The 15,866-nt window shown below is 37.6% G+C and overlaps 1 protein-coding gene across 4 annotated transcripts in view; it reads left to right on the top strand.

Moving 5' to 3' along the window:
• Window positions 1-2,248: 2,248 nt before the first annotated feature.
• Window positions 2,249-15,866, top strand: part of LRCH3 (leucine rich repeats and calponin homology domain containing 3) — a 121,316-nt gene continuing 107,698 nt past the window's right edge. For all 4 annotated transcript variants that reach the window (XM_047874650.1, XM_047874651.1, XM_047874652.1 and 1 more), the window contains exon 1: window positions 2,249-2,527. In XM_047874650.1, the coding sequence (XP_047730606.1) occupies window positions 2,266-2,527 (262 nt within the window). In that variant the 5' untranslated portion in view covers window positions 2,249-2,265. The remainder of the gene's footprint in view (window positions 2,528-15,866) is intronic.

A 15,866-nucleotide genomic window follows, 5' to 3' on the forward strand; every position in this document is an offset into this window, starting at 1 on the left:
GTAGGATGAGAATTCCTTCATATTCTACCTTTGCAGATGAGAGCTCAAATCCCCTTAGAAGTCTTAAAATTAACTCCTTGATCTACCTTTTCTTACAGTCTCTCTTTACCTAGGACTTGTTCTCATTTATATATATTTCTCTCATATCCATAGGCTTTTCTTTTGGACTTCAAATACTTACAGATTTATCTACCCTGTTCTCAATAAATTTTTTTTCCTTTCCTCCCAGCTGTCTCTCTTGTATTAGTACATAGCCTCTGCTCTATTAGTATATAATCCATCTTCTGTCTCTGCTTCCACTCATCCTTACTTAGTTCCTATTAAGATACTCAGCTCTGGGTATAGAAGAAAATTACAGAGTTTAACATATTAAGGACCTTAAAATCTAGTTGAATAGACAAGGTAAGATCAATCTATAAGCTTGATCAGAAGTTCAGAGACCAGGATTAGCATGTTATGTTGCAATTATAATGTGAGATATGTGTGTAGGTAGATAGGAAGAATGAGGCTGTATTATGAAGAACTTGTTAGAAGAATTTAGTGTAAATGTGGAAGGTAATAGGTAAATTCAGGTGACATAATGGTGCATTTTATACAGATATCTGGTAACAGTGTTAATATGGAATATATGATTATGCTTTTAGTCACTGTAGTTGAAATATTTCCTAAAAAAATACAGAATGAGATCCTGCTCTCTTAAAATAGCTTAAAATCTTTCTTAAGAAGAGCAAAACAATTTTAGATCAGAATAACAAAAAAGCAGTTCATATATTGGATAAATGTTTTTTGGGCTGGTAAATCACTTGCCATTGCAATGACCCATGCTCATAACAGACCTTGATACTGATAATTGGTCATGGAACTTGCTGCTGAGGAACCTAGAAGGTAAGAATTCATAGAACAACTCTGAGCAGCTGTTACTAATCATCTTTGTTACTGAGATTAAACATTTTCACAGTCTCTTCCATGTAGGAGTTGGGGGAAGTGCTAATCAAAGTTTCGTAAAAGAGTTGGGCTTTGATGAATAGGCTTTTCAACCTTATTTTCTTTTGCTGTCTCATGAACTTTTTGGCTTGTGGCCTTAAATACACATGTACCATTATAAATCATACCTGGGTGTGTTCGTGCTGATACTCCTCTCACCTTCCTACTATTGCCTATTTCATAGTCTTTAAGATTTTTCCAAAATTTCATTCATCCATGATGCAGATCCTTTTCTTTGAATTCTGATAGATTAACCCAGCTACCCCTACTCAGCCCTTTTTCTGTTGTCCTACTCTCTGATTGGTATGTTTGTCTGAATTCTATAATTAGATTGTAATCTAGGAAAAGAGCTCTAACAGTCTCTTCTATTTCCCACAAATACTAGTTGGTTCATTGTAGGGGAAATTTACATCAGTGTAGCAGCAATGGCTTAAATGTATAAAAGAATATGCTGGAGACTGGTTACAAAGTAGATGAGCCCTAATTGATTTAAAGTGAAGTGATAGTTTCCAGTTTTTCAATAATGATTTTGGGTTTTATCATTTCTTCCATTCTACCTCTAATTCTCACATTTAGATTATGGTCAGATCATTTTTTCCCCCTCACTTTTGGTTCTAGACAAAAAATTTAGACTTTAATGCCGTTCATCCTGATTTGTTCAACAATAAAATCTTGCCTAAAGGACAAATACTATTTAAAATGTGTTTTAGTTTTGTTCAGAGCTATTTTATAAAAGGGTGGCCCTAAACATTTATATACCCTTTCAATGAAGATTATGGAATTTGGGGGCCAGGTTGGCATTTATTTTCCTTTCCGAAAATAACAGTTAACAGCACGTCTCCATCTAGATCACTTGCTGTATAGAATGACAGAGTTGGGGAAACGTTTTACGTCGTATCCCAGGGTCCCCTCTTCTCACTGCCTAGGTTCCTGGTAGCAAGAATGGTAAACCTTAATTCAATGCTTAATCGAATCCTTCAGTATTGAGGGAGGAAGGCACGGAAGTTTTTGTGGGGAACACTGAAAGATATTTTTGTAGGGGCATTTTTGAAAATGGTACTGGGAGCCAGAGGAGGGGGTGCTCCAAGATTGTGAGTTCCTTTTTGATTTCCCTTCAAAACCTCGATGCAGGCGGAGGCAAGAGCCTGGATGTGAGGAGGGCCACTGCAGCCCTGCGCGTCAAGACAACCGTCCGGGGTCTGTTTGCCCCTTTCCCCGCCCACCCATCAGTTCTGGCAGCGCATGCGCTGAGCCGTGGGCCGGAGAGTTGTCGGCTGGGAAATGGCGGCCGCGGGCTTGGTCGCTGTGGCCACGGCTGCAGAGTACTCTGGCGCTGTAGCGTCGGGAGGTAACCTCTCCGGTGTTAACTGCGGCCCAAGCTCCGGAGCAGGTACTGGTCCTGGCCCGGGTTCGTGGAGCCGCTCCCTCGATCGAGCGCTAGAGGAGGCGGCTGTGACCGGGGTGCTGAGCCTGAGCGGCCGGAAACTGAGGGAGTTTCCCCGGGGAGCGGCCAACCATGACCTGACGGACACCACCCGGGCGGGTGAGTGGGGCACGGGGCATCCCTGCTGACCATGGGCGCGGGACGCGGCGGGAGGCCGCTCCATCCGGTGGGAGGACTCGGGGCTAGTTACAGCCACCGGTCCCATAGCGCCTGGTTGGGACCGGACTAACGGGGAGAAGCCGACTGCCCGACCCACCCAGCACCCCCACCCCCCACCCCCGCCCCGGCCTGCGGGCCAGACCCCGAGCCAGGGGCGAGGCTGCAGACTGCAGCATCTCTCGGGGAAGGAGACTGTAGCGATAGACACAGAGTGTTTTACTCTGCTAGAAAATTAACTTAATGCCGCTGAAGTAGACCCTTGCCCCGCCCCGGTTTCTGCAGGCCCTTTCGGATTTGGGATGCCAAAGTGACTTTGCTAAGATTTGGGATTGTAAACGCTCTCTTAATATGTTCAGAGCATGGGCCACTGCGTTGTTGGGGAAGCATTGATGTGAGCACTGACGTTTCTTCAAGAGTTGTTTTTAATGTGAGCCCTAAGGCTGTAACTTTTCTTTCTGTACCTTTATCTATTTGGCTTACTAGAGCCAACCTTCAGACTCCCATTACTTTTCTCACGCCCTCCCTGAAAAGTTGAGGGAAGAAAAGATACATAGATTGCCTACCCCATCTGTATTTAACGCTTTTCAAAAATGAACATTACTTCGCTTTATACATATTTTTGAACACAGGAAAGGTAATAAGCAATTGGATATTATTTGGTTTTCTCAGTTGTAGAGAACAATGTTTGGTGACCGAGGCGCTTAACATAATATGCTTTTCTTGTGTTTAAAATATAGCTTCCTTAGGGAGTAGATTAAAAACTGAGCCTATTCATATTTTACACAAAGGAGGAAAAAAATCCCCTACACAGGTTCGTGTAGTATGATGTAGTTAGGTATTTTATTTTGATCTAGTGGTTTTTTTGGCAATGAAAGAATATGTAGTACTTTGTCTTATATTTATTCCATTTTATTTTATTTTAAAATCTTCGATTTGAAAATCTTCTATGTGCACTCATTAAAGATTGATGGGTATTACATATGATTCACTCATGTTAGAAAAATAAACAGAACTGTTAAACTACTTTAAGAAACTTCTTTCCAGAGAAACTTTCACTCTAGTGTAAAATGGAAGAAATTAAATGTCTAATTATTTAATCTCTTTTGGAAACAGTTGTACTGAAGATATTTTGTATTTTTAGTGAATGTTATTAAAATTAAACTTTCTTGCTAAGGTAAATATGAACAGCCACTTCCCTTTTGCTTATGTTCTGATAGACAACATCCAAAATTGTCGTTCATAACCCAGATTACCTGATTCTGTTCAGGAGATGGCCGTATGGCATATGATTGTTTCAGAGATGGGTAATGTGGCAGTTTTATATTGGTGTGAGTCGTTTCAGTATTACTCCATTAAACGCGAAGCTAAAGAACAAGTTGATTACAGGAGTTTATTTCATTCGTTATCTTACCTGCTTTTAAATAGTTCTAGGACCAACATGTTTTGCTTTTAAGAAATATTTTATTAACTGACAAAGAAAACCCAAAGGCATTTATGAAGAAAAAGAACCAATCCCAATAAATTTTTCCCTTACTGTGCTCTGAATTATTTTATTTTTTAAAGATTTTATTTCTTTTTTTTTTTTTTTAATGTTTATTAATTTTGAGAGAGAAAGAGGGGAGGGACAGAGAGAGGAGAGGGACAGAGAGAATTCCAAGCAGGCTCTGTACTGTCAGTGCAGAGCCCAAAGCTGGGCTCGATCCCACAAACTGTGAGATCCTGACCGGAGCTGAAATCAAGAGTCAGACACTCAACCAACTGAGCCACTCAGGCACCCCTAAAGATTTTGTTTTTGGATAATCTCTACACCCAACGTGGGGCTCAAACTCACGACCTCGAGATCAAGAGTCACACACTCTTCTGCTCTTCTGACTGAGCCACCAAGGCACCTGAGTTATTTTAAACAGATAATTTAATGCTGATATGATAATTTATTGAGTATACACTGTTTGCTATTCATTGTTAGATGTTTTAAAATACATTGCCTTGTTAAATGCTCAAAACAACCAACCAATGGACTAAGCATTATTATCCCCACTTTACATGTGAAGAAGCACTCAGAATTTACAGATGAGGAATCACTCAGAGAAAGTCCTGTAATTAATATTGGTGGTAGAATTTCAGCCCAGGTCCATGGAACTCTTTTCTCTGTGCTATACGTCACAGCCTTCCTATGTACAGATAGATATTACTATTCCTGTGTTTGCAGATAGTGAAATCAAGATTTGGAGATACTAGATAATTTGCTCAAAGACCTGTAGCTAAAGGCCAGGGAAGGTAGTGTTAGCCAGGATTTGAGCCTAGTTTGAGATAACTCCAAACCCATAGCGTACCTATAGCTTAATGGATTCAGACACAACCTATGTTAACTAAAATGTTTTGTTAAGACTCTTTAAAATTTAAAGCCAGGAAAATTATTTGAATACCATGTGTGTGTGTGTGTGTGTGTGTGTGTGTGTGTGTGTGTGTGTCAAAGTTGCCATATAGCCTGTTCTCTCATAATGTATATGGACTGTATCTGGTAGAGCTGCTGTCCTTCAAGAGTTTATATTCTAAGAAACAGCATATATTTCCCATACTACGTATAATTTGACATGATTAGAATTAATTAGGAACATTTTCTTGAGGCTTTTCACTCTTATTTGTTTTAAAAGGTAGATTTTTAGGAAAAGGGAAATATTTATTAGGGAATAGGTAATTTGATCCAGTGGACAATGCAAATTTTAGAAGGAAATCACAGAAGACTTCTTGGGGCAGAAACGTTGGAAAGGATTTGGGTAGGCCTACCCAATTTTTGCCTACCCAAATCCTTTCAAATGAGAAGGAAAACCAATTCCAGGCAGTGGTGGACAACATGCAAATATTCCTAGAGTATATGGCACATTAGTTAATTTTGCCAGTCCATTATGCGTTACCCTTTCATCTGATTTACAGTAATCCAATTTTCCTAGGAAATCACTCCTCTCAGTTTCATGGCTATCCCAGCCCAACACAAGGGTGTGCATGTGACTGACGCCAGACCTAGCCAGTCAATATCCTTCTGGTCACAGTGATTGCTCAGAGATGGGCACATTTTCCAGTGAGCACACATGACTGTTAATTCTGAATTTTTTATTGGAACTATTGAGAAAGAGGCATGATTTGGACCCTGGGGATTGCTGAGAGAATAGAATGTGAGCCTAGAGCTTACTAATAATTGGAAGGCAGAGCCAAAAGATGGAAAGAGTGAGACCAAGTTCTGATGACAATGTTTGAACCTTTGGTTCAATAGCCAGGCCTTAAGATAGTGCTGTCCTTGGACAGCAAGTTAATAAATTCCCCTTTCTGCTTGATTTGAGCAGAATTTTTTGTTACAAAATCAAGAGTCCTGACTAATACAGTGGGACTGCTTGTGATAATGTGGTCAGGCCAGTTTGGTCAGAATAAATGGTTGGATTAGAGAATATCTGAGCTATCTTTTGCATATGTGGAAGCTAGATTGAGGATAGGTTAATTGAGTTTGAGACAGGGAGACTAATCAACATTCGTTCTCATTTGTTCAACAAACATTTGCTAAGGAATTTGATAAGTGCAGATATACAGAGAGGACCAGCATACTTTCTGTCCTCAAAGAATTCAAGGGATCTAATGGAGAAATAAATAAATGTGAAGATTATTTGACTTGTCTACTAATAGCAAAACTTTTATGTATAAGGCATTATACTAACTATAATATAGAGGAAACAAAAATAAGAGGCTTTACCCTGTAAGAATTTAAAAAAGCTAGTAATCCAGTTGGATGACTACAATAGTAATCTGAATCTCTGAAGGAATGAAAAATAGATATCATATTGGAAAATGAAAATGTACAAATGCTGACTGACTGAATATATATATATATATATATATATATATATATACATATATATATTTTTTATTGAATATATTTTTTAAAAAAGGACAGAAGGCATCAAAGATGACTGAGTGGTTAAATCTGGAGGATTAGGAAGATAGTGATGCTATTGATAATAATAATAGGTAACATTTATTGAACTGTTAGCATGTTTCAGGTATTGTTCTGAGCTGCATATATAAAACATGCACATACAACAACAATATGAGTTGTAAGTATATTTTAACCCCATTTTACACATGAAAAATCGAAACTTGAAATTGATTTGATCAAGGTTACACAGAGTAAGTGACATTGGGATTCAAATTCAGACACATCTGATCCTAAAACTTGTGGTTTTGATCAGTAAGCCATACTGACAAAGAAGTTTGCTATATATAATTTCGTTGATTTGCTTGATACTTTTAAAGGGGTTGTAGCACATGTAGTTAACCCTGTGCAATGAATAGAAATGTAAGTATGAGGGCGCCTAGGTGGCTCAGTTGGTTAAGCGTCCAACTTTTGATTTCTCCTTAGGTCATGATCTCATGATTCATGAGATCGAGCCCTGCATCTGTGCTGACAGTGTGGAGCCTGCTTGGGATTCTCTCTCTCTCTCTCTCTCTCTCTCTCTCTCTGCCCTTTCCCCATGCACACACATGTGCTCTCTCTCTCTCTCTCTCAAAATAATAAGTAAACATTTTTAAAAAAGTAAATCTGGAGCTTTTTTTTTTTAATCCTAAGTAAACTCTGCACCCAACGTGGGACTCCAGCTCATAACCCCAAGGTCAGAAGTTGCATGTTCTCCTGACTGAGCCAGCCAGGCACCTCTGTAAAGTTCCTGGGACCCCATACATTTGAGAGAGTCATAATGAAGAGTTTATGAGATTCTTGGTGAAAGAATATGGAGAGCCAAAAAGCTGGTTGCTGACAACCATGGGATACACTAGCATTTAAAAAGGCAAGAGGCAGAATCAGCCTGAGAGAAAGTCCAGTTCCACAGCTAGGCCTTTACTAGAATTCACAAACTCCTAAAGCTGAAGGAACCATAATAACCATCTAAGTTATGTTACAAACAAGAAGCAGTCTCAGAGATTAAATGATGTGTTTAAGGTTAAGTAGTGAGATGGTGCTGTTTCACAGAAGGCAAATAGGGGTCATAGTTGAAGCTGTGAGAAATCTCTTCTGAATAAAAGGCAGAAAACAAACTAAAGCTTTGGGGAAAAGACTATAGTAGAAGGCAGGAGGGAGAGACTAAAATTACACCCAAACAGAAAACAAATTTGAGATGTAGTAGGTGAGCTAAGATAATGCAGTGTTACTAAAGCCACAAGAATTGAGACTTTCAATGAGAGGATCCTTAAAGAAGAATGAGGATTGCTAAAAGGCAATTTAATTTTTCAAGGAAGCAGTCTATAGTAGCAATCTGTAAAATTAGTTTCATTGGGTTTGGAAATATGCACTGCAGTTCCGGGTCTTAAGTAGAAATCATATAGCTCTTGGATTCATACATGTATTTTGTATTAACCACAGTATATGTACTGTGAATTTTTATAGAGTAGTGCTCTCCAATATGGTAGCTATTAGCTGTAGGTGGTTATTTAAAATAAGTTAAAATTTAAAAATTTGTTTCCTCAGTCACACCACATTTCAGGTACTCAGTAGCCCCATGTGTCATATTGGACACATCACACATTAGATCTACTCCCTGTCATATTGGTCAGCACAGACAGTAGAGCCTTTCTGTCATTGCAGAAGGTTATATTCGACAGTGATGCTGGGGCATACTGTTTTGACTAGAACTGAAATTTGTTTTCTGTTATTTATTTTCTAAAACATATCTCTCTTGGCAAGGTTTTTCTGTATCCAAGACAGTAAGCCACCATGGTGTCTAGAGCTGAAAACACTGTGCAATAATGGTGAGAAGGCAGAGGCAAAGGTAGGAGGTGGCAGCAAATGGGGTCCGATCATAATGACATGAACCTTGGGACCATCTCAGGGGTGGGTGGGGGAATATGTTAATTTTTTCTTTTAGAAATAAAATCTTGTTAACAAAGGATGACATTTTTAAGCATGTCATCTTTGTTAATAGAGGCATTAATATATATTTGACACATTTGCCATCCCCTGAAGCATTCAATGTGTTCAAATCAGAAGAATATTCTACGAGCCTCAGAAATGAGGAAAGAGTAGAAAAGAATAAAACTAATTTTATTTGATTAATGAGACAGGTTCAGTTTAGTATACTTTAAAAATCATTTCTTCTGATATTAACAGTTACATATGTTCATTGTGGTAGGAAAAGTTTTAAAGAAGACATTAAAGATCATTCATGGTTCCACTTACCAGAGGTAAATTTAGTAGTAAACACTGGTTGAAACTCTTTCAAACATTTTCTTCACAAATGTACACATTCTTACTTTTTTTTTTCCCCTCAAGTTTATTTATTTATTTTGAGAGAGAGACAGACAGAGTGAGCAAGGGAGGGGCAGAGAGAGAGGGAAAGAGAGAATCTGAAGCAGGCTCCACTCTGTCAGCATTGAAGTCCGGTGCAGAGCTTGAACTCACAAACCATGACCTGAGTGGAAACCAGGAATTGGACACTTAACTGCCTGACCCACCCAAGCACCCCTCTTACTCTTTAATATATAAAAATGAGATCATAAAAGACTGTTTTATCATCTAATTTTTTTTTTCACTACATGAAATTCAATACCAGAAACTAGAGATCTGTAGCATAATTTTTTAGTTTTTTTTTTATTTTTTCTTAATGTTTATTTATTTTTGACAGAGAGAGAGAGAGAGACAGAGCATGAGTAGGGGAGGGGCAGAGAGAGGGGGAAACACAGAATAGGAAGCAGGCTCCAGGCTCTGAGCTGTCAGCACAGAGCCCAACACGGGGCTCGAACTCACAGACCATGAAATCATGACCTGAGCCAAAGTCGGATGCTCAACCGAGCCACCCAGGTGCCCCTAATCTACCCTCTTGATGCGCATTTGGATTGTTTTCAACTTTCACTATTACATATGGTATTGCTGAGGATAACTTTGTATGTGTGTATTTGCAAACTTATCCAGTTATTTCCTCAGGATAAATTCCTAGACATAGAATTGATTGGCTAAAAAGTATGCACAATTTAGGGGTTTTTATACACATTGTAAAATTGCCCTTCCAGAAGGATTGTTCAGTTTAGATTTGTATCATCAGTGCGTATGAGTTGTCTTTGCACCCAGTGATCTTCTCATTCATTTTGATCTGTGTCATTCTGATAGGTGACAGATTATATCTCTTCATTCTGTATTCAGTGCAGCTTGAGGAATGTAGTTTTTTCTACAAGAAGAAAAAGTATATAAATTCAGGGAAAAAAGATTTAGTTTTTCTGTTTCTACTTTGTGTCATAGAACCAGTTGATAACAAAGAATTGGAAGCTCTTTGTACTTGTATTTAACCCCTGTATATTTAATTTGAACTCTTTTATAATTGTAATAGTAATACATGTTTACTATAGAAAGTCTGGAAAAACAGTATACAAAGGAAAGAAGGAAATGGTTCTACTGTATGGACAAATCACTGTGAACATTTTTACATGTTCTTCCAGTTGTTTTTTTTAATGTATGTACATACACATTGAAAAACACATTGGGGCGCCTGGGTGGCGCAGTCGGTTAAGCGTCCGACTTCAGCCAGGTCACGATCTCGCGGTCCGTGAGTTCGAGCCCCGCGTCAGGCTCTGGGCTGATGGCTCGGAGCCTGGAGCCTGTTTCCGATTCTGTGTCTCCCTCTCTCTCTACCCCTCCCCCGTTCATGCTCTGTCTCTCTCTGTCTCAAAAATAAATAAACGTTAAAAAAAAAAAAAAGAAAAACACAGTATCAGCTTTTTGTAGTTTGCTTTTTCCATCTTATAGCATATTAGAAATATTGTGTTATGTCTGTTAACATTTTCTTGTAATAGAATTTAATAACTGCAGAGTATGTACTTAGGCAGATCCCTTGTATTGGGCATTTAGGCCATTTCAAATTTTTTATTATTATAAGTAACACTATGAATGTTTTTTAATATAATTCTTTGCTTACATCTCTTATTATTTCTTTTGGGTTAATTCCTAGAAGTGGAATTGTTCTAACAAATTGTGTGCAATTTTAAAAACTTAAACAATTTACAAACAACATTTCAAAAGCAGTTCCTCATAGAAATAGTGTTACGTATTGAACGCAGCCTGGCCAGGTTTATAGACAAAACACAAAGGCCTCATATTTTTTCCTTAAACATGAAAGTTGGCTTAACTCACATTTCAACCTCTTTATATCTAACAGCTGCAGTCTCCCACATATAAAGAAGTCTTGGAATTTTCTTAAGAATTCCACTCTATATTTTCATGCTTGTTTTAATAATAAATCTGTGGCTTCAAATTACCAACCATTAGGAAAAACCAAACCAAATAAGTTTCTGTAATGTTTATTTATTCTGTTGTTTTTCTGTAATCCCCCCAACCTATGGCCAATACATATCCCAGTCAGAAGTATGGATATTAATATTGTATATGCTGCTACTGTATGTAACAAAGTTTCTGTGGAAATATGCATATTGAATGAATGGGATATTAAGAACACTTCTCAGGAAATAACGTTATATCCCTCTTATAACTTTATCTCCGTTTGAAATGAGAAAGCCAATAGCTCTAATATATTTTCACCACATGCTTCTTCCTTTCTCTTCTGCCTGAGGAACAGCACAATTCTTATATTGTACCAATTCAATAGGGAAGACTGAGGTAAAAGATTTCTGTTATCAACACATACACACACGCATAAACACCTGCACACATACTTTTTATGCAGAGGCAGAGACCATGGGGGAAATCATGGCTGTTGGGTATAAAGGCATCTGAAATAATTTGTTTCGGGGGGGAATCTAGTCTCAACTGTACTAGCATTTTTTTTTAATAGTAAGGGTCAGTTGTATGATGGTCCCTTTAGGCAGGGTGAGAAGACGAGTTATAGATCACCACAAAAATCAATGTTGGGACTTAGAAGAATGGCAGCAGTGTTGGGGCCAAGGATTTTGTAGGGCTCATTTCTTTTTACTGTAGTTGTATTTGGGGGCTGACTGGTTAATGTTATGAAATATGATAACATGAAATAGGACTTTTGAGTAGTAGTATACATATTCATTATTTTTTTTCAGTTTACTTATGAAATAGTTACTCCACTTAAACTTAGAAACAAATATGGTAATTCACACAAAGGAACATTATTTTGAGTTCCTGAAGTAGCCAGCAATATCCAATGCAGTGTTACTAATTTTAGAATCATAAACTAGTCCTAATACCTAAAAATTTAAGGTATTTCCTTATTCACTTTGAACTTTCTTCCTTGTTCTTCTAAATATTTTGAGTTTTATTATTTGAAGTCTTAAACCAAGGATTTTAACCCCTGGTTAATAAACCCCATGGTTTATTAAACCGATTTCTTGCAAACACTAGGTAACAGACTTTTTTTCCATTAAAAACCAGTTTTAAAAGATGATCTGCACATCATAAAGTGAAAAGATAAGCCACAGAGTAAGAAAAGATTTCTAACAAATACACCAAGCAAATATTACCTAGAAAATGTATAGGATTTCTACAAACAAGAAGACAACCCAATAGAAAACAGAAAACTAAACTGGTACTTTTCTATAGAGGAATTTCAAATGACCAATAATGTGAAAAAGTGCTCAACCTTACTAGTAATCGAAGGAATGGAAAATAAAACCAAACTGAGGTACTACTCAAACTGATGATACCAAGTGCTGGAAAAAAGAGCACTGAGGACGTGCATACATTGCTGATGGGAATGTTAATTCGTGCATTGACTTTGAAAAATACTTAGGAAAATTAAAAATACACATACTCTTTGACCCAGACATTCCAGACCCTGAGATGTATATCCCAAAGAAACTTGTGTATATGTACACCAGGATATATTGGCTTAAAAAACAACACCCATTTATTATCCTCCAGTTCTGTAGGTCAGAAGACTAGACTCAGCTGATTTATCTATTTAGGGTCTCACAATGCCAAAATCAATGTGTTGGTCAGGCTGAACTCTTATCTGGAGACTTGGTCCAGGATCATTCAGAATTCAGGTCCTCATAGCTATAAAACTGAGGTCTCTGTTTTCTTGCTGGTTGTTGCCTTCAGGTCACTCTGGGGTCTTGGAGGCTAACTGCATCCCTAATAGTGGCCCTCTCCACCTCTTCAAGCCAGCAATGGTGTGTCTAGTTGTCATGCTTAGAATCACTGACTTCTGCTACCAGCCAGAGGGCTCATGTGATGAGACTGAGTCCAGCCAAATTATCTCTTTTTAGTTTAATTCAGTCATTTGACTAGTAAGCTTAATTATGTCTGCAAAATCTGTTCTGCTACATATGGAACATAGAGTATATTTCATATTTATAGTCCCAGGGATTTGGGTGGGAAATCTTGGGGAGGGAGACCATTTTAGGATCTGGCTTACCATAGACAGTTGTGTCTTACTCTTTATTGTATAACACCTAGTACAATACCAAATGCCCTTTGAGAATGTATTGAGTGGATGGTTGGATGAATGGATTAATAAGTGAGTGAAAAAGAAGGTGAAAACAGGAATAATTTAGAGTTTATTCACTTTCTTAGCTTTGAAAATGACAGGTGACTTCTGTGTTACTGGGTTTAATGGACACCCTTGGGTCTTCAAGGGTATAGTAGAATTCAGTCATCAGAACATTCACAGGGTGCCTGGGCGACACAGTTGGTTGTGTCCCACTCTTGATTTTGGCTCAGGTCATGATATCACGGTTTTAAGATTGAGTCCCAAGTCGGGCTCCACACTGTATGTGGAGCCTCCTTGAGATTCTCTCTCCACCCCCCCCCCCCACTGCCCCTCCCTGGCTTACGCACATGTGTTCTCTCTCTCAAAACAAAAACAAACAAAAAATTCTCAAAGATAATACCAGTGAATATGCTTCCCTTTGATGTCAAAAAGTCAGGTGTTCAGACTGTCTTTAATTGGTGTCATAGAGGATAAGAGAGTTGTTACATGTGCTAAAATTCAGTCCCTTGAAATATAACCCAGTTGTAGCAGTGAGAATTTCTAGGTCTGTGCAGAATATCAAAGTAGGATCTTGATTTGCTAATAAAAGAAATTTTAAACTCCTTACAGTGAAGTAGGCTTTCCCTATATATTCAATAATTATAACTTTGATAATTATGCAAGTCTCAGTTGTCTAAGGGGAATCTTAGCCTCGTAAGTATGTGATGCTTTTTATGACTTAGTAACATTGTGATTTCTGGCCATTTATTATCAGGTGACAAACTGTAGCCTATTCTCAACCTTGAGTGTGGGTAAAATCATCTGTGGCACTTTAAGGAATGTACATTTCTGTGTCCAGACTCTAGAAAGAGTTTGATTCAGGAGATCTGGGGTGGGAGTTCTTTAAGCTGCATTTTTAACAAGCACCCTGATTGTTCTAGATGCAGGTGGCCTAAGAGCTACCACTTGAGAAATTCTTCCTTAGACTTTGCTACTTTAAAATTCATTTAGGACCCTTACTTTACTGCATTTTATGAGGGTATCGTGAAGTTCCAAAATGTATTTTTAAGTTAATCTTTAATTTAAATGTTTATTTTTAAATTTATTTTGAGAGAGAGAGAGTGAACACAAGATGGGGAGGGACAGAAAGAGAGAGAATCTCAAGAAGATCTCACGACTGTGAGACCTTAACCTGAGCCACAATCAAGAGTCAGACGCTTAACCAACTGAGCCACCCAGGTGCCCCTAATCTTCAGTTTGCAGTTGGTTAGTGTATATTTTGTGTAGTTGTGTTCATTAGTTAGCTTCTGTTTATTTTTTTAAAAGAGCTCTTGAAAGCTTGGCATTTTCTGTTTCTCATCACTTAATATCTTTGTATGAAACCTGAATAATTTATTCATTAGTATGAAATGTTGGTATTAAGTGACTTAGTAGATCTTAGGTTTTAACATTTCTAGTATGAGTTAAACTTTAATATAATGTACTGATGAAATTTAATTGAGCTATCCTTGACTAGAAACACTGATGTTTTAAATGTTGGTGTTTTCCTAGTTTTAGAAATCCTGATATTAAACAATGCAATCATACCACACAAATTTCTTTCTTTCTTTCTTTCTTTCTTTCTTTCTTTCTTTCCTTCCTTCCTTTCTTTCTTTCTTTCTTTCTTTCTTTCTTTCTTTCTTTCTTTCTTTCTTTCTTTCCCCCAGTAAGTAAATAGATATTTTTGAGAATTTAGAAGTTTTAGGCACCAGGAATGTTACAATAAGCAAGACAGTCAACTTCATGGCGCTCATGTTCAATGAAGACCCCAAATCACACAGGACACAGAAAAAGGTTCCCTAGTCCTAATTGAGAATGATCAGAAGAGGTCCCCCTAAAGTCCTGAAATTTCCATTGAGTCTTTTTTTTTTTAATTTCTTTTGTAAATTTTTATTTATTTATTTATTTATAAATTTACATACAAGTTAGTTAGCATATACTGCAATAATGATTTCAGGAGTACATGCCAGTGATTTATCCCCTATGTATAACACCCAGTGCTCATCCCCACAGGTGTCTTCCTTAATGCCTCTTACCCATTTAGCCCACCCCCCACCCACAATCCCTCCAGCAACCCTCAGTTTCTTCTCTGTATTTAAGAGTCTCTTATGTTTTGTCCCCCTCCTTGTTTTTATGTTATTTTTACTTCCCTTCCCTTGTGTTCATCTGTTTTGTATCTTAAATTCCACATATGGGTGAAGTCATATGATATTTGTCTTTCTCTGACTAATTTTGCTTAGCATAATACCCTTTAGTTCCATCCATAAATTTTCTTTAGATGATGTGTGGAAGAAACTGATTGAGAATGCAGTAGCAACTGTAGGGAGAAACATTTTGATCACTGATATGCTTTAGAACTACCCAAGTGAGTTACATCGAGGGCAGTCAAAATAGATCACCCCACCATAGTCACTGCATAGAACGTGGTTAAGTTTGACATAAGACATGTTGGGTGTTATGAAAACAAATATTGTACTGAATTTAGTCTCTTAGGAAAAAAATTAATAAATTATTTTGTTAAAAAAAAAGTCATTTAGGAAAATAGGAATTTTTCACATCCTAAAGATGTTTTTGTTAGGTAAGCCAAAGTTTTTATTCAATTAAAGAAAACCAGTTTTTAATTGAAATGTTAGCTGACATATGTTGTGTTAGTTTCAGGTGTACACCATAGTGATCAACAATTCTATATATTATTCACTGCTCACAATGATAAGCGTAGTCACCATCTATCACCATGTAAAATTATTACAGTACTATTGACCATATTCCTCCTGCTATCATTTTCATCCCTGTGACTTATTTATCTATCTATTTAT

This window comes from Prionailurus viverrinus, chromosome C2, assembly GCF_022837055.1.
Source record: "Prionailurus viverrinus isolate Anna chromosome C2, UM_Priviv_1.0, whole genome shotgun sequence".
Lineage (NCBI taxonomy): Eukaryota > Metazoa > Chordata > Mammalia > Carnivora > Felidae > Prionailurus > Prionailurus viverrinus.